Source organism: Podarcis erhardii, assembly GCF_964252035.2.
Source record: "Podarcis erhardii genome assembly, chromosome: 10".
In the NCBI taxonomy this organism is placed as follows: domain Eukaryota; kingdom Metazoa; phylum Chordata; class Lepidosauria; order Squamata; family Lacertidae; genus Podarcis; species Podarcis erhardii.
The window spans coordinates 406,050-430,270 of record NC_138500.1 but is presented as its reverse complement, the minus strand read 5'-3'; the positions used below and the strand labels follow the sequence as shown (position 1 = coordinate 430,270).

General features: G+C 47.8%; 2 protein-coding genes and 1 long non-coding RNA gene across 5 annotated transcripts in view; all 3 read left to right on the top strand.

The window, feature by feature from the left end:
* LOC309351923 (uncharacterized protein) overlaps nt 1–10,014 on the top strand; it is a 102,536-nt gene extending 92,522 nt beyond the window's left edge. Inside the window, exons 1-2 of one of the 3 annotated variants that reach the window (XM_081880127.1) lie at nt 717–930; nt 8,202–10,014. In XM_081880127.1, the coding sequence (XP_081736253.1) occupies nt 8,352–9,422 (1,071 nt within the window). In that variant the 5' untranslated portion in view covers nt 717–930; nt 8,202–8,351 and the 3' untranslated portion in view covers nt 9,423–10,014. Of the gene's footprint in view, nt 1–716; nt 931–6,857; nt 7,305–8,201 lie in introns of those variants that run through there. The other 2 variants (XM_081880125.1, XM_081880126.1) reach the window with 2 other exon arrangements.
* The window catches only part of LOC309352052, a 45,020-nt gene that overhangs the window by 17,371 nt on the left and 3,428 nt on the right, over nt 1–24,221 (top strand). The gene's annotated exons all lie outside the window — the stretch shown is intronic.
* On the top strand, nt 16,843–22,662 carry LOC309351618 (uncharacterized protein; the record flags this gene model as incomplete). Its single annotated transcript, XM_081879406.1, has 4 exons — nt 16,843–17,067; nt 17,944–18,121; nt 19,593–19,731; nt 20,797–22,662. The coding sequence occupies exon 4, from the start codon at nt 20,920–20,922 to the stop codon at nt 22,660–22,662; it is 1,743 nt and encodes a 580-aa protein (XP_081735532.1). The 5' UTR covers nt 16,843–17,067; nt 17,944–18,121; nt 19,593–19,731; nt 20,797–20,919.

Below are 24,221 nucleotides of genomic sequence, written 5' to 3'. Positions count from 1 at the left end.
ACCCCCACACACCCCACTTCTTGCAGGAAAGGGAGGGGTTGGGCTTTCGCTCTGGAGGACCCTGCCCCCCCTTACTTTCCTGTCTAGGAATCTAGCTCGTTTCCGTTTAACCCTTGGCAAGCCAAGCGCACCCAACTCACGCCTCTCCCTCTCCCGAGAAGCCGGAGCATCGCGCACCAATGGCATCCCGAGAAGGCGGAGCAGGAGAGGTTTGTGGATTACTTCCGGCAAGGGATACATCCAGTTTTGGAAAGCAGTTGAACGGCCCCCTAACAGCTGGCCCCTGAACACGGGTCCTAAGAAATCTTCACTGGCTCTCGGTCCGTTTCTGATCACCATTCAAAGTGTTGGTGCTGACCTTGAAAGCCCCAAATGGTCTCAGCCCGAGGAAAACATTTCCGCAAAAAGACCCAAACTCCGGCATGTAGCCACAGGTGATACAATTGGAGCCTTTCTGCAAATGGTCTTTGCAACACAACTCACTGGGTGGTTACAAAGTAGACACATTTGCCTCTTTACAACGTAGCCCCGTTTCCTCAATGAATCCTCCCATTTCAGTAAAACCTGAGCTGAAATAGTAAGGAGAGCAAAACAGCAGCCCTGTCTGACCCCCGTCAGCCCCCAGACTCCCCCAGTCACGTGGCAGGAGATTCTTCCTGAGCCCCCCCTCCCCGTGAGACGGGTATGACATCATGGATGATCTAGTGATGATTCATATGATCCAAGCAGACTGGTCCAAAGAGCAGATCTCTAGGCCTGAATGAAACGGGTCTGCGGTGATGGATTCTGGAGTCAAGAAATCCGCCCTTTCCAGTGATCTCTCCGGCTGGCCCGGAAAAGGCAGCGAGCAGGAATCCTCAGGGATCCCGACGGACAGACAGACTTGTCATGTTGTCAAAACAGGAACTCGGAGTCTGATCTGATTTCCAGGCAGAACTCATTTTGTGGCGCAACCGGGGGTGTTTTTGGGGTGCTCTCTCTGTGACGGGGGGGGGCTACTATCTGAGGGTGCACAAATTGCATCGCGCTTTAGTTCTGGGCTGCTTCACTCCTCGCATGGGGGGGGGGCTCTGCGCGCAAACAGATCAACAGCTGTCTTGCTTTCTTCCGGGCCGCATTGTGTTACCTCTGACGGAGACACAAGGGAGGAATTTTACCTGGGTGTCGGGGCTGTGTGTGCAGAAGCCCAAGCCCCATTTTCCCCGTAACACAGGAGTCACAAAGCCCGACCCGCTGCTCAATGTCCACCAGTACCTAAAACATGGAATGGATCTAAGATCATGGCGTGTGGGGGGGGGAGGGGGGAAGTATTTTGCATTGCAAACATTATAGGGGGGGACACCGCACTTTGCAAATGGATTGCCGGGATCAGCCCCTCCCCCGCTCTCCTGATCCCCTGAACGAAGAAGGGAGGGGAAAAACCTTCGTCTCCTCCCCCCCCCCTCTATCCCTCCCTTCCCGGTACATCCTCCTCTCACCCTGCCCCCACAACCCTCAACCCCCCCCCCCCGTATGTATTCCTTCTGCTCCTCCTCCAATCCGGCTTCTGTTTCCGGAATGAGGGGAGAGAGCCCCCCCTCCCAAACTGCCTGCTTCTCCCGGACGTGGAGCTTCCACTCCGGATTCCTGCTCTGCCATGAAAGGCTTAATGGACATGAGGGACGCCTGGATAGAGACCCCCTGTCCCTCCCCTGCTCGTCTTGGGGTGGCCCCTCCGGACGGAGAGGTGGGGGCGCAGGGCGAGGGGTGAGCCGCGCCAAGGGGGGCCTCTGGGACACAGGGAGGGAGTCGAGGCAGTGGGAAGGGGGAGCATCCCTGGGGCAGCGAAGCGCAGCAATGGGGTGGGGTGGGGGGGAGAAAGCTAGGTAGACCAGCCTTTGGGGACACGTCTCCATCTTGGCGCCCGCGGGGATTGTCTCGAAGGGCCTTGGCTTCTCCCTCCCACCTAGTAATCTGCCACCCCTTCAAGGCAACCAGAGGGATCACTGGAAAGTGGGGGGTCCTGTCCCCCCACCCTTCCTTCCTGCAATCACCATCCTCTTCCCACCCCATAAGCCCCTGCCCTGTCCAGACGCAGCCATTCTGCCCAGTCCAACCATTGGTCCCCTGGAGAGGAGAGGAAATCCCGAGAGGAAGAGGGGAGGGGGGAGGCCTTCTCAGAAGCGGCTCTTGGTTTTCGCAATCCCACCCAGGAAGCAGCCTGATACGGAAGGGGGGGGCATGTCTTCTTCACCTTCTTCTTCGCTACAATATATCAATTTATTTCCAATTGTCAATGTCAAAAGGGACTAAAATCTATAAAATTCATAGAAAATCAACGTGCCAGTTTGCTCAATTTCTCTAGGACTCCATCACACCTCCCCTGTCCAGCATAATCCCTCCAGCAAGGTGTTAAGACCCTAATCCTGTCAAATGGCTCTGATCAGCCTTTCCTCCAGGCAATGTCAGGTGGCAGGCTATGCATATTTGAGACCATTGTTTTCTCATCCCCGGGAAGTGTTTATCTGTGCATATCTCCAGCTCTGCATATTCCCCCTCCCTTCCTGAAGTGCTGATCTGTGTAACCCCCTCCCTTCCTGAAGTGCTGATCTGTGTAACCCCACCTTTCGGTGATGTATTCATGACGTTTTCTGCACTGTATTCTGGGACTTGGAGGGAACTTTTAAAAGTTTATGTTGCCCCATTCTCGGGGTTCAATCTCGCCTTGAACCTGTTGCGTGTCAAAACCCCTCCCACCAGAAAGAAAGACACAGGACACGATGTTTAAGTTTTAATGGGCATGAAATGGCCACAACTTTATTGATTAGAGGATTGAAGGTATTGGCCCTAGGCATTGGCTCCTATCAGCTACCCGGGATGATGACCGGGAAGGGTTAACACGAACCGTGGGAGAGCCTGTTGAAGTACGCCAACTAGGATCCCACGGGTGTCACCGCTTGGGGCGTGCCGGGGGCCCTTACCAAGCTAGGTTTCGGACAAGACAACGCCCCTCGGAGTCCTCTACCGGACTACCCCATTTCCTGGGGGAAGGTGATGGCGTTCCTTCCCCCCCATCCATTTGCATAACAATAGAACCCCAGCCAATGCCTAACCGCCAATACGGGGAAAGTTGTGACGTTTGCTATGAGGTAGGCGAAAAAACCAAATGGCAGAAAGATTGCCAACTTGGAAAAATTCCTACCAGGCCCCTTGCGGCGACCAACCGAAGTCCATAGCAAGGTCATGACGACCTACGGCTGCCTAAGTATCTAAGGGTGGGTGGGATGGGCAAAAAACCTCTCAGCTGGTCGGGAGTGAAGAGGGCGGACCCTGGGCATGCCCGGCTTAAAATACATAAAGCCACGCCTCCCCCTGGCCTGCCGATAGGCGGCCAGGGTCGCGGGCACGCCCAGGGATTCCCCCAGTTCTCGCGGGAGGCCAAGGACAGCCCCCGCGCCTGGGGGGGAGGGGCTAGACCGCAACCCCCTCTCCTCCCCAGGGTCGGAAATGGCTTTGCGCAATAAACTTGGATCTTCTGCTGTTTGCTCCTGTCTCCGGCTGAGCTCATTTTCCTCCGCAGGGACCCACGGACTTAGTCCGATGAGCTGGGTGGCAGAGCAGCCTCGCACCCAGATTTTGCCGTAACACAGCCAGAAACCTTTTCCTCTCTCCCAGGCTTCCATCTTTAAGTGTCTTTTCCACTGAGGATGAGGATAATGTACACCTGTCATCAGAAACGGGGGTGCAGAGTCCATGGAATGGCTCTCAGGATTGATACAGAAGTTGCACCTCCAAAGCATTTCTGTTCCTCTTATTCTTCATAGGCAATGTCAGAGTGACTGACAAGCTGAGATACAATCCATCATCATCTTGTGACAGCGACTGCATGAATCTTCCCAGTCAAAGGACCCATTTTCTTGATAGACAGTGCCTGTGGCTGGAGGATCTACACACCGGGTGTGCCTGTGCAGGCCAAAGACTGCCAGTATTAGCACAGGTGAGGTGTGTAACCCCCCCCCCAAATTGACAGACTGTGTGTGAATGAGAGTTTGTGGGTGGGATTATCATTTATGGTAACCCTGTGATTTTCTCCACCCATAACATTTCGAGAGCTGATATTGCAGTACGAATTCCAAAATAACTCCCCCCAAAAATCACAAGATGATAAGAATGAATGTCGTATTTATATCCTGCCCATCTGGTTGGGTTTCCACAGACACTCTGGGCAGGTTACAGGACATATAAAAGACAGTAAAACATTAAACATTAAAATCCTCCCGATACAGGGCTGCCTTCAGCTGTCTTCCAAATGTCAGGTAGTTGCCCATTTCCTTGCCCTCTGCCTGCTTCCCTGTAACTTCGCTTCTCGCAGGGAAGGAACCAGCAGAAGACCCTCAGTGCTGGACCTCAGTGTCCAGACTGAGCCACAGGGGTGGAGATGCTCCTTCAGATCTACAGGGCCAAGGCTGTTGAGGGCTTCAGCTCGCAGATCTTGCTGCTCCATAATGACCTCCAGAGCAAGTCTGACATATATTTAGAAGAGTAGAAAAAACGCAAAGAGGCAGCAAACATTTTATTCAGCAAATAAATTTATTACTGAATGCAAAGAAGCATAACAGGATCCTAAACATAGCAAAGACCTAACTTAAATAAAAACTTCACTTGGCGTACTAAAACAGCACTCAAGTAAATAAAAAGAATTGCCCAGTAGCTCCTGAGAGACCAACTAAGATTGTCCTGGGTATAACCTTTGGTGTGCATGCAAACGTCTTCAGATACACTGAAACAGAAGTCACTAGACAGACCCTTATATATAGTGGGAGGGTGGGGTGGGGGTTTTCTCAGAAGGGTAGTAGGAGATGGGTATGGTAGAGCTGTTGACAACTGTTAATGACTGCAATTAGTCCTACAGGAAAAAGCAAGGGATAGTATGCAGATGTCCAAAAATAGCTTTAGTATGTGTAATGAGACAAGAATCCAATATCTCTATTCAGACCAGGCCTCTCCATCGTTTTCAGTTTAGTAATAAGTTGTAATTCAGCAACTTCTCTTTCAAGTCTATTTCTGAAATTCTTTTTTCATTAAGTTTGACTGCATCAGACCAACACGGCTACCTGCCTGAATCTAGCACTCAAGTAAGACGCACACAAGCAGAGTAGAGAAATAGCAGAATAGGAAGTGGGAGCAGGCGCCTTTCAATACTGTAATTTATAAACAATTCAGTGTCAGAGTAACATTGAGATGGGATAACAAGCCAGTTTAAACCAGCTTCATCTGGTTCCCAAAATCAAGGAAGCGTCAGCATAATTTCATTACAACTGACCCCACCACCTGCTCTCAGCAGAAAGGAAACTGCCTTATTAGCTAAAATGTTACAGCTAGCGAAAACACCAGCTTTGAATCACACAGAGTAAAACCACCAGAACCTTCTTGAAGCAATAGACCAGGAATGATTGATCTCTCTACATTAGATCAATACTTTTCTATGCCTGAAAAATGCAACTATGACACTTTAAAGGTCAGCACCAACAGTGTGAATTGTGCTTGGAAACGCGCTGGGAGCCAGGGAAGATCCTTTAGGACCAGTGATATGTGGTTTCCGTGGCTGCTCCCAGTTACTAGTCCAGCTGCCGCATTCTGTATTAGTTGCAGTTTCTGAGTCACCTTTAAAGGTAGACCCATGTACAACCCATGGCAGTAGTCCAAAGTGGAGATAACCAGAGCATGCACCACTCTGGTGAGACAGTCCGAGGGCAGGGAGGGTCTCATCTGGCGTACCAGATGGAGCTGGCAGACAGAACTGACCTGGACACAGAACTGACCTGAGCCTTCATGGACAGCTGTGAGTCCAAAATGACCCCCAGGCTGTGCACCAGGTCCATTAGGGCCACAGTTAACCCATTCAGGACCAGGGAATCCTCCACATCTGACTGTCCTCCAGGGACAGTACTTCTGTCTTGTCAGGATTCAACCTCAATCTGTTAGCTGCCACCCATCCTCAAACCACCTCCAGGCACCAACACAGGGCCTTCACCCCCTTCACTGGTTCCAATTTAAAAGAGAGGAAGAGCTGGGCATCATCCACATACTGGTGAACACCCAGCCCCAACCCCCTGATGATCTCTCCCAGTAGCTTCATATAGATATTAAAAAGCATGGGGGAGAGGATGGAGCCCTGGGGCAGCCCACAAGTAAGCATCCAGGGGTCTGAACACCACTTTCTGGACATGGCCCAGGAGGAAGGAGGGGAACCACTGCATAACAGGGTCCCCAGCTCCCCTAGAGGGTCCAGAAGGACACCATGGCCAAAGGTCTCCAAAGCCGCTAAGAGATCCAGCAGAACCAGGAAACAGCTTTCCTCTCAATATCTATCCCATTGGAGATAATCAGCCAGGGCAGTTTAAGTCCCATGATGAGGCCGGAATCCCCATTGGAAGGATCAGGGTGGCAGGAGCTTTCCTGGTCCTGCACCCCCAAAACTTCGAAAAACAAATATTTTGAATACTTCTACAGTGCCGTATGATGTAAATATGGGATGCGGGTGGCGCTGTGGGTTAAACCACAGAGCCTAGGACTTGCCAATCAGAAGGTCAGCGGTTCGAATCCCCGTGATGGTGTGAGCTCCCGTTGCTCGGTCCCTGCTCCTGCCAACCTAGCAATTTGAAAGCACATTAAAGTTCAAGTAGATAAATAGGTACCGCTCTGGCGGGAAGGTAAACGGCATTTCCATGCGCTGCTCTGGTTCATCAGAAGCGGCTTACTCATGCTGGCCACATGACCCGGAAGCTGTACACCGGCTCCCTCGGCCAATAAAGCGAGATGAGCACCGCAGCCCCAGAGTTGGTCACGACTGGACCTAATGGTCAGGGGTCCCTTTACCTTTACATTTATGATGTAAATTTTGTTTCTGTTTTCCTTGTTCCACATCGGAGAGACTTTAAGACACAGGTCTGAGCTCATCTCTCTGCCTGAAACTGTTGTGTTAGCAGCACTGCCTGGGCAGTGTGTTTGGGGGTCCTGGGCTGCCTAGACAAGAAGACCCCTTCTCAGACTGGCTGATATGGTCCCAAGGAAAGCAGAGCAGTAGGTTTGGTACCAGTTTGGCTGCAGGTGTTGAATGAAGAAGGTGTGCAGGACACCATCCAACCGTCTTAGAGACTCCACTCTGGAGTCTTTTCTTCTCCTGAACATAACCCACGAGGCCACGAATGTTTAGGACCAGAGTTTTCCTTCTTGATGGGCTCCCATCCCCGGTGGACAGCCAGTTGAATCCATTCCTTGGATTGTGGCCCCTTTTGCATCCTGACAGCTTCTGGAAGCCTCAGGTGAGAGCATAGTGCAGGGTGGGGACCACCAAAGGTACTACCGCTCCCATAACACCCCATGACATCAGATAATTACGATATTTGAGACAGAAGAAGAATAAATTCATGTCTCTAGAAATAACACAACTTCAGGGCATCAATAAATGAACACTACATATTCAAGGTTGAAGTTTTCACTAGTACAGTTATCCATTTGCCTTTCATATGCAGCTTTTTCAGTGTCACTTTAGGATGGGCTCGAGATCAGGCAGCCCATCATTATTTTAAGGAACAGTGGGGGTCTGGGATTCCCATTTGCCAGCTGCTTTTCTTCTGCTTCTCCTGCTCTCTCCATGCAATGTGAGGCATGTAGACAGAAGTCCATCTCCAAGAACAGGAGCTTCCCTGAGCACCCATTCAGCTGACCCCAAGCACCAAGCCTTGTCACTAGTTCTCTGACTGACCCAGACCACAGTCCCTGGAGAAGATGTAGACCTGGGCCTCCCAAAATGGTCCACATGGACCTCTTGTGGCCAATGGGACTGTGAAGGTGACTCATGAAGATCTAGAGGTGGATGGAGGATTATGATGCAGAGGATGGGGAATGTCCAAAGGAACGATGGAGCGGAGAAAGAGAGGGCCTGTTCACGGACAGAGAGCAGCTGCCTTTCCTGTGAGGAAACAATTGATTTGAAAAGGCTGTATTCCGAGATCATGCTGCTTTATTAACGATGATTGAGGATCATGAAATGTTGCCGATGCATTACTATCATTTGATGACATTCCTTTTTCATTTCCAAAAAGTTGGGAACATGGGTAGGAGGCGGGGGAATGTAGGAGATGTTGAAATAAGAGAAGGGGCTAATGGAGCTTGATGTGCTCTCTTTCCCTTTGTTCTCTTCCTTGAAACCCAAACAGGATTTCCTTTCCTCCCACTCTTAAGAAGGTGATGGAGAAGACATTCAGAATTCCAAGGAATGGGGCACCTTTTGTTTCATGAGGAATAGAAATTAAAATGTGTGAAATGTGGGATATGCTTCATTGAATGAGGACACATAGCTCACATCAATGACTCCAAGAGGGGAGAAAACATTTAAAGGTATGGAGTGTGGGAAAAGTTTCACTGATAGTGGAAAACATAGAACACATCAGCGGACTCACATGGACAAGAAAGGATTCCAATGCAGGGAGTGTGGGAAGAACTTCAGTCAGAGAGGAATCCTCAATATACATCAGCGGACTCACACAGGGGAAAAACCATTTAAATGCATGGAGTGCAGGAAAAGCTTCCGTCAGAGTGGACACTTAAGTGCACATCTACGGACTCACACGGGTGAAAAACCTTTTAAATGCATTGAGTGTGGAAAGAGCTTCAGTAAGAGTGGACACTTAAGTTCACATCAACGAACTCACACTGGTGAAAAACCATATAAATGTATGGAGTGTGGAAAGAGCTTCAGTCAGAGTGCACACCGCAATCTGCATCAACAGACTCACACAGGGGAGACACCATTTAAATGTATGGAGTGCGGAAAGAGCTTTAGTGATAGTGGAAACCTTAGAAAAGATCAACGGACTCACACAGGGGAAAAACCATTTAAATGTATGGAGTGTGAAAAGAGCTTTAGTGATAGTGGAAACCTTAGAAAACATCAACGGATTCACACAGGGGAGAAACCATATAAATGTATGGAATGTGGAAAGAGCTTCAGTTTCGATGCAAGCCTTAGATCACATCAACTGACTCACACAGGGGAGAAACCATATGGGTGTATGGAGTGTGGAAAGAGCTTCAGTAAGAGTGGAACACTTAGAATACATCAACGGACTCACACAGGGGAAAAACCATTTAAATGCATTGAGTGTGGAAAGAGCTTCAGTCGAAATGGATACCTTAAAACACATCAGCGGACTCACATGGGGAGAAACCATATAAATGTATGGAATGTGGAAAGAGCTTCAGTTACCATTCAGGCCTTAGATCACATCAACGGACTCACACAGGCAGGGGGAAACCATACGAATGTATGGAGTGCGGAAAGAGCTTCAGTCAAAAAGGAGACCTTAAATTACACCAACGGATTCACACAGGGGAGAAACCATATAAATGTATGGAATGTGGAAAGTGTTTTAGTATGAGTGGACACCTCAATATACATCAACGGACTCACACAGGGGAGAAACCATTTAAATGCATGGAGTGTGGAAAGGGCTTCAGGCAGAGTGCACACCTTAGAAGACATCAGCAGACACACAGAGGAGAAACCATTTAAATGTATGGACTGAGGAAGGAGCTTCAGTCAGAGTGGAACCCTTGATTTAGGTCAACAAGCTCACACAAAAGACAAACCTTATAAATATCAGGAAAGTAGATAGAGGTTCAATCCTAGTGGAAATTCTAAATCAACAGACTTACGGACAGGAAAAACGTTAGGAGTTGAAACCCTACAAACCATCAACAAACTCAGAGAGGAGAAGCAGTTTAAATGAAAAGATTGCAAAAAGTGCTTTATTTATAATGGAGTATTTAAGGAACATCCCGGGACTCTCACATGGAAGAACCCATTTGGATGTCTGGAGTGTGGGACGTCTTCCTCTCAGAGTCCACTCTTTTCTTCACAGAAATGAACTCAGGAGAAAATCAGTCATTAACACATGTTGTGTATGCGAAGTTCTGGTATTTATGTGTAAAACTGTATAGTAATGAAATATAGAAGGCAGTGTCAAACAACGTGATTATAATCTAAGATGTAAAGTACCTTTTGATAGAGAAGGGGAGAGGGTGTATCTGGATTGCTGGTGGTCAGTGAGGATTAGGGCTGGGCGATATATTGTCCAAACTGGTTTCTAGACCACATCGTGATAACCTTCCAAAAACAATTGATATGGCAACACCCCACAGATCACAGTGTCTGTTTCTGGGATGCTCATTTGCCTGGAAGTAGGCGGTAGAAAGCTTTTCTTCGTGATGCCCCTGCAGATGCAGAATTACCGATTTCCCCCCAAGACGACAGGAAGCGAAACACACACCTCCATTGCCCTGTGTCCTTCCAGCCTCTTTACTCCCTTGCTAGATATCCTGCATGCTGTATTTTTTTTACTGCTGAAACTGGATTTGCTCTCAGGAGCTAAGTTTTGTGCCTCACTGGGGACCCAGTGAGAACTGTATGCTTTGATAGTACTTTTCCATAGTCCCAGAAGTTTTTATTCAGTCATGCTACTCGGGAGTTTTCCTACCGGAGGACCACAGTGCTGTGGCTGCTGTTGTTGTCATGGACTGGCTGGTGAGGGGGGGGAGGCACCAGCTGGGGACCCACAAGGGAAGAAGGCTCAGATCCTGTTGACTGGTGGTGGGATGAGCAGAAAGTGGGATAAAAGGGAACTGCCATGAGCAAACTTTGCCCCCTCCCTGCTCCCTCCTAAGTCTAGATCATTTGTGAACAATGTGAAAATCCGCAGGTCCCAATACGGATCTTGAGGGGACTCCGCTTTCTGCTCCTCTCCTGTCCGTTTACTCTCTTGGTGTTTCAGAAGGAGGGCTGCCTCCAACTGGGGAGGCACATTTCTTCTAGGGACACATTTCCGGGGTCCCCACGTTGCCCCCCAGCCTGGCTCCACCCAGCCAGGGCAGTTGCATTTTGTTTCGCTGCAGGTGAACTTTTCCTCTGAAACATGGGGTCTTAAAGGAACTTCATGGGGGGGGGATCAGTGAGAAGGAGCTTCTGGAGCCTGTCCTGCCCCTCCCCACCTGAAAATTTCCTGAGCCCCTCCCCTTTTCATTTCTATGACTGGGGGTCCCGCACAGCCCTCAGGACACCTCAATATCTTGGGAGGGGGAGCTATTTTGTCTGCTGAGGGCAGGGACACAATCCTGTCTCATTGCGGGGGTCTAAGGCTTTTAGGTAAGAGGCTCAGGTGGAGAAGCACTGAGGAGGAAAAAATCCTGGGGTGCTGATTTCCTCTGCTGCCCAGCTCCCCAGGGGGCCACTGTTAGGATATACCGTAGTTGCAATCCACCTTAAAAGGGAGCAGCTGTTGTGTGTCACATGCCTATTTACTTCCAGCTTCTGCTGGGAACTTCCGTTTTGTATATAGCTGTTTTCCTGGACACGGAGGCAAGCTGTCATGTTTTTCCTTGGTTCTGAACCTGCTGTGACCAGCTCCCCTCTCCCCTGGTCTTCCAGAGCACACAAAGAAACCCTGTTCAGACCCCATGAGTTTGCACATGATATTAACAGGTGTTTGGGTTTTTTTGTCTCAACATGCATCCCTTTAATCTTGTTGACAATGAACTGTACTTATTGCCCATTCAGCCTGTTTGGAGAGATCTTTTCAGAGCTCCTTGCAATCCCTCTTTGTTTGAGCAACTCTGAACAATTTACGGCCTTCAGCTGAATAGGAGTGGGCAAGGAAGCCCCACACTCACTCTGGTTGGAGGAATAGAGTCAGTGACCCCTATACTCAAAGGCGATGGCCACTTCCGGAATCCAGGAAGGAATCACCCCACCCTGGTCACACGCAGCTGGGCTCACTTGCCAGAGCCACCTGGAGGGCATGACTACAATAGCCATCATCCCTGACCACTGGTCTTGCTAGCTAGGGATGATGGGAGCTGTAGTCCAAAAGCAGCTGGAGACCCAAGTTTGGGGAACCCTGTTCTCCCTGAAGGACAAAGGGGGGTTCACTTGCATCAGAGCGTCAGGTGAGCCCTGCAGGATCAGGCCCAAGGGGCCCCTGTCCTCCCAGGGGCCAAGCAGGGCAGCACTTGAGCACCAGAGAAGGGGGGCTGCCTCCAACTGGGGAGGCGCATTTCTTCTAGGGATACATTTCTGGGGTCCCCACGGTGCGTCCCAGCCTGGCTCCACTCTGCCAGGACAGCTGGTTTTTGTTTCACAGCAGGTTTCTCAATTCCAAAGACTCCTCCTTTGTGACATATTTGTGACTTATCAATGATTCTGTTGGAAGAGTATTCTGGGAAATGGGCTCACTCGCTGAATCATCACCTTGTTGTGGTGAGTGGGCTTGCACCATCCCGATGGATTTCTGAGGTGTTCACAAAGTAAAGGAAGGACTGAACTCTGATTAATAAGAATACACACAGAGGGACCAGCTGGTTAAAGGGGTACAGGTCGGAGCTAAACAGTACAAATTGAGAGCATTTGCAGATGATCTGGTACTTACATTACAAGAGCCGGAATCTAGTACTAAAAGGGTCTTAGAAATAATTCAAGAGTTTGGTCAAGTAGCAGGATTTAAATTGAATAAGTTAAAAACTAAGGTCTTAGAAAAAAACTTGACACTGATTGAAAGAGAGAGGTTCCAGAATGAAACAGGTTTGACTGTAGTTAAGAAAGTGAAATATTTGGGGATCAACATGACAACTAAAAATGGGAATTTATTTAAAGATAATTATGAAAAATGTTGGTTGGAAGTGAAAAAAGACTTAGAAATTTGGTCAAATTTGAAGCTTTCCTTGTTGGGTCGAATCACAGTTATAAAGATGAATGTATTGCCGAGAATGCTGTTTTTGTTTCAAACATTGCAAATTGTGGACAAAAAGGATTGTTTCAGGAGGTGGCAGAAAGATATTTCTAGATTTGTCTGGCAGGGCAAGAAGCCCAGAATAAAATTTAAGATTTTAACTGATGCAAAGGAAAGGGGGGGATTTGCCCTGCCAGACCTCAAACTGTATTATGAATCAGCAGCGTTCTGCTGGTTGAAAGACTGGCTGCTTCTTGAGAACACAGACATTATGGACTTGGAAGGTTTTAACAATTTCTTTGGGTGGCATGCATATCTGTGGTATGACAAGGTTAAAGCTCATAAAGCCTTTAAAAATCATATTGTCAGGAAAGCATTGTATAATGTTTGGATTAGATACAAAGATTTGTTGGAAAATAAAACTCCAAGGTGGTTGTCGCCAATGGAGGCGAAGGCTCTGAAAAAGCTTAATTTGGAGTCCAAATGGCCGAAATATTGGGAAATTTTGGAACAAGAAGGGGACAAATTGAAATTGCAGAGTTTTGAGAAACTGAAAGATAAGGTGTGAGACTGGCTTCACTATTATCAAATAATGGAAGTTTATAAGATGGACAGGAAAATTGGCTTCCAGGTGGAAAAATCGAAACTGGAGACAGAACTGTTAGAACCTAAAACTAAGATTCTTTCAAGAATGTATAACTTGCTGTTGAAATGGAACACTCAGGATGAAACAGTTAAATCTGCCATGATTAAATGGGCACAGGACATAGGTCATAACATTTTGTTTGCTGACTGGGAAAAATTGTGGACCACCGGTATGAAATTTACGGCATATAATGCCCTAAGAGAGAATATTATGAAAATGATTTATAGGTGGTACATGACCCCAGTCAAGCTTGCTAAAATTTATCACCTGTCTGATAACAAATGTTGGAAATGTAAAGAAACTGAGGGTACATTCTTTCACCTTTGGTGGACGTGCCCGAAGATTAAGGCTTTCTGGGAGATGATATATAATGAACTGAAAAAGGTATTTAAATATACCTTCCTTAAGAAACCAGAGGCCTTTCTCTTGGGCATAGTCAGCCAATTGGTGTTAAAGAAAGATAGAACGTTTTTTATGTATAGGACAACAGCAGCAAGAATACTCATCGCAAAGTACTGGAAGACACAAGATTTGCCCACCTTGGAAGAGTGGCAGATGCAAGTAATAGACTATATGGAATTGGCAGAAATGACTGGCAGAATCCGAGACCTGGGAGAAGAATCGGTGGAAGAGGACTGGAAGAAGTTTAAAGACTATCTGCAGAAACACTGCAAAGTTTATGAATGTTAAAAGGATGTTGGATATGAAAATAATATGGCATTCGTGATACAGTGTGAAAAAACATGCAAAAATGTAATAGAAAAAAGGTGAATGACAAAAGTTTTATTATGTCAAAGGTAAATAATATGTCAAGGGTATTTAAATATAAGGAGGAAAGATTGGAGACATAATAGAGTGATTTTAATAATTAGAAATGATTTTTGAAAGAGGGTTAGGATTTGCTGTATTTGATTGGATAAAGAGGAACACAAAAAAGGGAGGCATGAGGCAGTCAGGAACGAAAGTTAATCAAGTATGAATTTAAAAGCTGGAGTTTTTACCTCTTTTTTATTATTGTTAATTTTATTTCTTCTGTATGTTGTTTTTTTCTTTGGATCTGCTTTATGTGCATAAAAACTTAATAAATATTTTTTTAAAAAAATGAAATAGTAAGGAGAGCAAAACAGCAGCCCTGTCTGACCCCCGTCAGCCCCCAGACTCCCCCAGTCACGTGGCAGGAGATTCATCCTGAGGCCCCCCCCCCTCCGTGAGACGGGTATAACATCATGGATGATCCATTGGTGATCCCCATGATCCAAGCAGACTCGTCCAAAGAGCAGATCTCTATGCCTGAATGAAACAGGTCTGCGGTGATGGATTCTGGAGTCAAGAAATCCGCCCTTTCCAGTGATCTCTCCGGCTGGCCCGGAAAAGGCAGGGAGCAGGAATCCTCAGGGATCCCGACGGACAGACTTGTCATGCTGCCAAAACACGAACTCGGACTCTGATCTGATTTCCATGCAGAACTCATTTTGTGACAGTTACAGATAGGTAGCCGTCTTGGTCTGCCATAGTCAAAACAAAAAATTCCTTCCAGTAGCACCTTAAAGACCAACTAAGTCAGTTCTTGGTATGAGCTTTCGTGTGCATGCACACTTCTTCAGATACACTGAAACAGAAGTCACCAGACCCTTCTATATAGTGAGAAGGTGGGGAGGGGTATTGCTCAGAAGGGTGGTGGGAATGGGTGATTGGCAGATAGCTGTGATGAGCCTGTTGACGACTCTTAACGACTGCAATAGGTCTTACAGGAAAAAGCAAGGGGTGAGAAGGTGAAAAATGGCTTTGTCATGTATAATGAGATAAGAATCCAATGTCTTTGTTCAGACCAGGTCTCTCCATGGTTTTAAGTTTGGTAATAAGTTGCAATTCAGCAGCTTCTCTTTCCAGTCTATTTCTGAAATTTCTTTGTAATAGAACAGCTACTTTGAGATCTTGTATAGAATGTCCTGGGAGATTGAAGTGTTCTCCTACTGGTTTCTCTGTCTTGTGATTCCTGATGTCCGATTTATGTCCGTTTATTCTTTGGCGTAAGGTCTGGCCTGTTTGTCCAATATAGAGAGCTGAAGGACACTGTTGGCATTTGATGGCATACACAATGTTAGACGATGAGCAATTAAATAGTCCCGAGATGGTATGTGTGATGTTGTTGGGGCCAGTAATGGTGTTGTCCGGGTGTATGTGGCAGCAAAGTTGGCATCTGGGTTTATTGCAGGCTCTGGTGCCAGTGTCCGTGTTAGGTCTGGTTGTAGTATTATTGTGGGTTAGGAGTTGTTTAAGACTGGGTGGCTGTCTGTAGGCAATGAAAGGTCTTCCTCCCAGAGCTTGAGAAAGAGAACTGTCATTGTCCAGGAGAGGTTGTAGATCTCTGATGATGCGTTGTACCGTTTTAACTTGGGAGCTGTATGTGATGACTAGAGGTGTTCTGTTATTTTCTTTTTTGGGTCTGTCTTGCAGCAAGTTCTCTCTGGGTATCAGTCTGGCTCTGTTGATCTGTTGTCTAACTTCATCTGCTGGGTATTTTAGTTCTAAAAAGGTTTGCTGTAGATCTCTTAGGTGAGAGTCTCTGTCTGTAGAATTGGAACAGATGCGGCTGTAACGTAGTGCCTGGCTATATACAATGGACTGTTTGGTATGTTTGGGATGGTAGCTAGAGGCATGTAGATATGTTTGTCGGTCAGTTGGTTTACGGTATAAGGTGGTGTCTATGTGCTCATCCTGTATTTTTATAGTAGTGTCCAAAAAATGTATTTCTTGCATAGATTGATTCATTGTTAGGTTGATTGTGGGGTGAAAATCATTGAATTTCTGGTGGAAGGTGTCCAGGGTCTGTTAACCATGTGTCCAGATGATAAAAATATCGTCAATGTATCGCAGGTACAAGAGAGGTTTGAGTGGGTAGGAGTTTAGGAAACGTTGTTCTAAATCTGCCATGAAGATGTTGGCATACTGTGGGGCCATGCGGGTGCCCATTGCTGTGCCACTGATCTGAAGGAACAGGTCATCACTGAATTTGAAGTTGTTGTGGGTAAGGACAAATTGGCAGAGTTTGGTAGCAAAGTCTGCTGTGGTTTTATCTGAAATGGTGTTCCTTATAGCGGACCACAGCAGACTTTGCTACCAAACTCTGAGCAATACCCCTCCCCACCTTCTCACTATATAGAAGGGTCTGGTGACTTCTGTTTCAGTGTATCTGAAGAAGTGTGCATGCACACGAAAGCTCATACCTAGAACTAACTTAGTTCGTCTTTAAGGTGCTACTGGAAGGATTTTTTTGTTTTCATTTTGTGACTTCGCTGTTGGATTGTCGGGATCAGCCCCTCCCTCTCTCCTGATCCCCCCTCAATTCCTCCCCTCCCCTCCCGGCACATCCTTCTCTCATCCCGCCCCCACCATCCCAGATCCCGCCCCCAATACATGGCTCATCCTCCTCCTCCTCCTCCTCCTCCTCCAATCCGGCTTCTGCTCCAGGAATGTGGGGGGGGGGAGCCGACCTCCCTCCCTGCCTGCTTCTCCCGGACGTGGAGCTTCCACTCCGGATTGCTGCTCTGCCCCGTAGCTGGGGGGGGGGCTTTCGGAAAGGGGAGGGAGGAGGCAGGGGATTCCCCCCCGCCGTGGATGTTGCAGGAAAGGAGAATCGGGAGCGAGGAGAAAGAGGTAAAGGGGTCACGGGGGGGAGGGGAGAAAAGGACCCAGAGACCCCTCCAGCTCCCCCAAGCGCCTTCCGTGGGGCCTGGATCCCGGCACGCGGGCTGCGAAGTGGCAGAGATGGGGCGCCCACCCACGAGGACTCCCTGGGGCGCGGAGAAGCGGGCCAGAAAGGGTTAAGGGGTGCGGGAGGCGCCTGGATAGAGACCCCCCTGTCCCTCCCTTGCTCGTCTGGGGGGGGGAATAGGGACGGAGAGATGGGGGCGCCTGGCGAGGGGTGAGCCAAGGGGTCCTCTGGGTGCAGGGGATACTCCGGGATGGGAGAGGGAGGGGGTCAGGGAAGGGCAGCACTGGGCGGGGGGGGGGCGAGAGAGAAAGACCAGTCTTGGGGGGGGTCTCCCTCGTGGCTTCCTTGGGGACTCTCCGGAGGGGCCGCCTTGGCTTCTCCCTCCCGCCCAGGAATGGGCCCCCCCTTCAAGGCGACCAGAGAGGGATCCCTGGAAAGTGGGGGGTCCTGTCCCCCCACCCCTTCCTTCCTGCAATCTTCATCCTCTTCCCACCCCATAACCCCCTGCCCAGTCCAGACGCAGCGCTTCTGCCAAGTCCAACCACTGGTCCCCTGGAGAGGAAAGGAAATCCCCAGAGGAAGAGGGGAGGGGGGAGGCCTTCTCAGAAGCGGCTCTGGGTTTCCGCAATCCCACCCAGGAAGCAGCCAGAAACCTCTTCCTCTCTCTCAGGCTTCCATCTTTATTGTCTTTTCCACTGAGGATGAGGATAATGTACACCTGTCATCAGAAACAGGGGCGCAGAGTCCATGGAATGGCTCTCAGGGCTGATACAGAAGTTGCACCTCCAAAGCATTTCTGTTCCTCTTATTCTTTCTAGGCAATGTCAGAGTGACTGACAAGCTGAGATACAATCCTTCATCATCCGATGACAGCGACTGCATGAATCTTCCCAGTCAAAGGACCCCTTTTCTGGATAGGCAGTGCCTGGGGCTGGAGGCTCTACACACCGGGTGTGCCTGTGCAGGCCAAAGAATGCCAGTATTAGCACAGGTGAGGTGTGTGACCTCCCCAAATTTACAAACTGTATGTGAATGAGAATTTGTGGGTGGGATTATAGTTTACAGCAACCCTGTGATTTTCTCCACCCATAACATTTCGTAAGCTAATATTGAAGTACAAATTCCAAATTAACTACAAAAAATCACATGATAATAATAATAGTAAAGTGTTACCTCAGATTAAGAACTGAATTCGTTCTGGAGGTCCAACCAGTGGTACCACTTTAGCTAATGGGGCCTCCTGCTGCCGCCGCGTGATTTCTGTTCTCATCCTGAAGCAAATTTCTTAACAAAAGGTACTATTTCTGGGTTAGCAGAGTCTGTAACCTGAAGCGCCTGTAACCCGAGGTGCCACTCTAGACATTATAGTATTCGTCTTTTCCCCCAGCCGCTCTGGGCAGCTTACAGTACATATAGGTAAAGGTAAAGGGACCCCTGACCATTAGGTCCAGTCGTGGCTGACTCTGGGGTTGCGGCGCTCATCTCGCTTTATTGGCCGAGGGAGCCGGCGTACAGCTTCTGGGTCATGTGGCCAGCATGACTAAGCCACTTCTGGCGAACCAGAGCAGCGCATGGAAATGCCGTTTACCTTCCCACCGGAGCCATACCTATTTATCTACTTGCACTTTGACGTGCTTTTGAACTGCTAGGTGGGCAGGAGCTGGGACCGAGCAACGGGAGCTCACCCCGTCATGTGGATTCGAACCACTGACCTTCTGATCGGCAAGCCCTAGGCTCTGTGATTTAACCCACAATGCCACCCGCGTCCCTACAGTACATATACAAGACAGTAAAACATGAAACATTAAAAACCTCCTGATACAGCTGTCTTCTAAATGTCAGATGGTTGCCTGTTTCCTTGCCCTCGGAAGGGAGGGCATTCCATGGGGCAGGAGGCCCTCTTCCATGTTTCCCTGAAACTTCACTTCTGACAGCAAGGGAACCAGCAGAAGACCCTCGGAGGCGGACCTCCCTGTCCGGACTGAGCGATGGGGGTCAAGATGCTCCTTCAGGTCCACAGGGCTAAGGCTGTTGAGGGCTAGAGGTTGCAGATCTTGCTCCTCCATAATGATCAATGTATAGTTAGCAGAGTAGGAAAAAACACTCAGAGGCAGAAAAAAATAATTCAGCTGAGAAATTTATTACGGAAGACAGATAAGCATGACAGGACCCAAAAAATAGCAAAAATGTAACTCACAGTAAAACCCTGACTTAGCATACAAAAACAGCACTCAAGTAAGAAACAGACAAACAGAGTAGAGTAATATCAGAATAGGAAGTGGGAGCAGGCGCATTTCAATGCTGCAATTTATATATAATTCAACGTCAGAGTAACCCTGGGACTAGATAACAAGCCTCCAGGTGGACGTGCCCCACCTGCCCTACACGTTCCTCCTCTTCCGCACGGGCAGAATCTGCCTTCTGGACTGTGGGATTCACGGTTGTTCTCCTCCTCTCCATCCACCAGGGCTTGACTTCAGGTGCAGCAGAATTCCCCAGCCCCCCAAGGATTTGAGACCCATCAGCTGTCCTCACCTGGTTTAGCCGGCCGGTTGAAGCCGTTGCTGGAACCCCTGTTGCATGCTGACAGCTTCTGGAAGCCACAGGTGAGAACTGAGTGCAGGGTGGGGACCAAGGGTGGAAAAATGACCCCAGAAGGTGCAGGACATGTCCCCCGCCAAAGGTACTACCGCTCCCCAACACCCCATGACATCTAGATGCAGGTAGGTAGCCGTGTCCTGAGTATTCAGGTAGGTAACCGTGTCCTGAGTATAAGCTTTCGTCTGCATGCACACTTCTTCAGATACACTGACACTGATGTCACCAGACCCTTGTATATCGTGGGAGGGGGTGGGGTGGGGTTTTTCTCAGAAGGGTACTCCTACTACCATCTCCCACTACCCTCCACTATATGAAGAAGTGTGCATGCACACGAAAGCTCATACCAAGAACTAACTTAGTTGGTCTTTAAGGTGCTACTGGAAGGAATTTTTTGTTTTGACTATGGCAGACCAACACGGCTACCTATCTGTAACTGCTTTTCAGTGCCAGATTAGGATAGTCCTCTATCAGAAGACAAGCACAGGATCAGGCAGCACATCATCATTATAAAGAACGATTGGGGTGGGTGTTTCCGCCTGGGATTCCCATGTGCCAGCTGCTTTCCTTCTGCTTCTCCTGCTCTCTCCATGCAATGCGAGGCATGTAGGTCCATCTCCATCTCCACAGGAGCTTCCCTGAGCACCCATTCAGCTGACCCCAAGCACCAAGCCTTGTCACTAGTTCTCTGACTGACCCAGACCACAGTCCCTGGAAAGGATGTAGACCTGGACCTCCCAAAATGGTCCATATGGGTCTCCTGAGGTCAGTGAGACTTTGCAGGTGATTCATGAAGATCTAGAGGTGGAAACAGGGGAAACCACTTGATTTGAAAGGATTTCCCACAGGACAACAGTATTCCAAGGTCATGCTGTGTTATTAAAGATGAGTTAGGATTATGAAAGGTTGTTGATGCATTACTACCATGTGGCATCATAGCATTTTCATTTCCTAAAAATTGGGAATATCGGTAGGACATGGGAGAATGTGGGAGATGTTGAAATAAGAGAAGGTGCTAATGGCGGTTGATGTGTCCTTTTTCCCCTGTGTTCTCTTTCTTAAAATTCAAACAGGATTTCCTTTCTGCCCACTCTGAAAAAGGTGATGGAGAAGACAGAATTGCAGGGGACAGGGCACCTTTTGTTTCATTAGGAATAGCCATTAAAATGTGTGAAATGTGGAATATGCTTCACTGAATGAGCACACATAGTTCACATCAACGAACACAAAAAATAAAGAACCCATTTAAAAGTATGGAGTGCAGAAAGAGCTTCTCTTTCAATGCAAAACTTAGAACACACCAGCGGACGCTCACAGAGAGAAAATGTTTTAAGTGCAGGGAGTGTGGGAAGAACTTCAGTCAGAGTGGAAACCTTAAATTGCACAAACGGATTCACACAGGGGAGAAACCATATAAATGCATGGAGTGTGGAAAGAGCTTCAATCAGAGTGGAAACCTTAGAAATCATCAGCAGACTCACACAGGGGAGAAACCATTTAAATGCATGGAGTGTGGAAAGAGATTCAGTCATAGTGGACACCTTAGACAACATCAACGGACTCATACAGGGGAGAAACCATTTAAATGTATGGATTGTGGAAAGAGCTTCAGTCAGAGTGGACACTTTAGACAACATCAACGGACTCACACAGGGGAGAAACCGTTTCAGTGTATGGAGTGTGAAAAGAGCTTTAGTGATAGTGGAAGCCTTAGGAACCATCATCGGACTCACACTGGGGAGAAACCATTTAAATGCATGGAGTGTGGAAAGAGCTTTAGTGAAAATGGAAGCCTTAGGAACCATCAACGGAATCACACAGGGGAGAAACCATATAAATGCATTGAGTGTGGAAAGAGCTTTAGTGATAATGGAAACCTTAGGAACCATCAACGGACTCACATAGGGGAGAAAACATTTAAATGTATCGAGTGTGGAAAGAGTTTCCTTTTTAATACAAGCCTTAAATCACATCAACGGACTCACACAGGGGAGAAACCATTTAAATGCATGGAGTGTGGAAAGAGCTTCAGTTATAGTGGAAACCTTAGAAGACATCAGCGGACTCACACAGGGGAGAAACCATTTACATGCATGGAGTGTGGAAAGAGCTTCAGTCAGAGTGGAGAGCTTAGATCACACCAACGGACTCACACAGGGGAGAAACCATATAAATGTATGGAGTGTGGAAGGTGTTTTCGTGATAGTGGAAGCCTTAGATCACATCAACGGGCCCACACAGGGGAGAAACCATTTCAATGTATGGAGTGTGGAAAGTGTTTTCGTGATCGTGGAAGCCTTAGATCACATCAACCGGCTCACACAGGGGAGAAACCATATGAATGTATGGAATGTGGAAAAGAGTTCAGTCAGAGTGGAACACTTAAAAAACATCAAAAGACTCACACAGGGGAGAAACCATTTACATGTCTGGAGTGTGGAAAGAGTTTCCGTTGTAATACAAGCCTTAGATCACATCAACAGACTCATACAGGGGAGAAACCATTTAAATGTATCGAGTGTGGAAAGAGCTTCAGTCAGAGTGGACACCTCTATATACACCAACGGACTCACACAGGAGAAAAACCATGTAAATGTATGGAGTGTGGAAAGAGTTTCCGTTGTAATACAAGCCTTAGAACACATCAACGGACACACACCGGGGAGAAACCATTTCAATGTATGGAGTGTGAAAAGAGTTTTAGTAATAGTGGAAGCCTTAGAAGACATCAACAGACTCACACAGGGGTGAAACCATATAAATGTATGGAATGTGGAAAGAGCTTCAATCAGAATGCTTACCTTAAAAAACATCAACAGATTCACACAGGGGAGAAACCATTTAAATGCATGAAGTGTGGAAAGAGCTTCAGTTATAGTGGAACACTTAAAAAACATCAACAGACTCACAGTGTGGAAAGAGTTTCCATTGTAATATAAGCCTTAGATCACATCCACGGACTCATACAGGAGTGAAACCATTTACATGTGTGGAGTGTGGAAAGAGCTTCAGTTATAGTGGAAACCTGAGAAGACATCAACAGACTCACATAGGTAAGAAACTATTTAAATGTATGAAGTGCGGAAAGACCTTTGGTGATAATGGAAAGCTTAGAATACATCAACGGACACACACATGGGAGAAACCACTTCAATGTATGGAGTGTGAAAAGAGTTTTAGTAATAGTGGATGTCTTAGGAAACATCAACAGACTCACACAGGGGAGAAACCATTAGAAAACATCAGCAGACACACATCAGAGAAATCTTAGAAAACATCAGCAGACACACAGGGGAGAAAGTATTTAAAGGTATGGACTGTGGAAGGTGCTTCAGTCAGAATGGAACCCTTGATTTTTGTCAACAAACTCACACAAAAGACAAACCATATAAATATCAGGAAAGTAGATAGAGGTTCACTCTTAGTGGAAGTTCAAAATCCACAGACTTATGGACAGAAAGAACTTTAAGAGTTGAAACCCTTCAAACCATCAACAAACTCAGAGGGGAGAAGCAGTTTAAATGAAAAGACTGCAAAAAGTGCTTTATTTATAATAGAGTGATCAAGGAACATCCCGGGACTCTCACCTGGGAGAACCCATTTAGATGTATGGAGTGTGGGACGTCTTCCTCTCAGAGTCCACTCTGAGCAATGAACTCAGCAGGAAATCATTCCTAAAAGCATGAGGTATATGTGAAGTTCTGGTGTTTATATGTAAAACATTATAATAATGAAATAATGAAGGCAACATCTCACAATGGTGAGTATAATTTTAGATGAAAGTACCTTTGGTTTTTGCACCAAACTCTCTCACCCCCCCCCACCGCATGATCTCCCAGCACTGCTTCTTCACCAGAACTTCATCGCTGCCTCCTGCCCTGCGCGTTCTGAAGAAAACTTGGAATACTGAAATTGAATGGGAGATTTCCCCCCAAGCCTAATTTCAAGAGGGGGAAGGAGGGGCTGCAGGTACCAGGGAAGTCTCCTGGGGGACCCACCTTCACTCATGAACCCCGGGACAATTTACTGCCATCAGCAAACTTTGCCCCCTCCCTGCTCCCTCCGAAGTCTAGCTCATTTATGAACAAGTTGAAAAGCCACAGATCCCAATACTGATCTTGAGGGGACTCCGCTTTCTGCTCCTCTCCATTCAGAGAACTGTCCGTTTACTCTCTTGGTGTTTCAGAAGGAGGGCTGCCTCCAACAGAGGGGGCACATTTCTTCTAGGGGCACATTTATGGGGTCCCCACGGTGCCCCCCAGCCTGGCTCCACTCGGCCAGGGCAGCTGCATTTTGTTTTGCTGCAGGTGAGGCTGCCCCCTGCAACGTGGGGTCTTAAAGGAACTTCATGGGGGGGGGGAATCAGCGAGATGGAGCTTCTGGATCCTGTGCAGCCCCCTCCCTGCCTGCTCCCTTCAGGTTTTCTGAGCCCCTCCCTTTTTCATTTCAAGGATTGGGGGTCCCGCACAGCCCTCAGGGCACCTAAGCATCGGGGGGG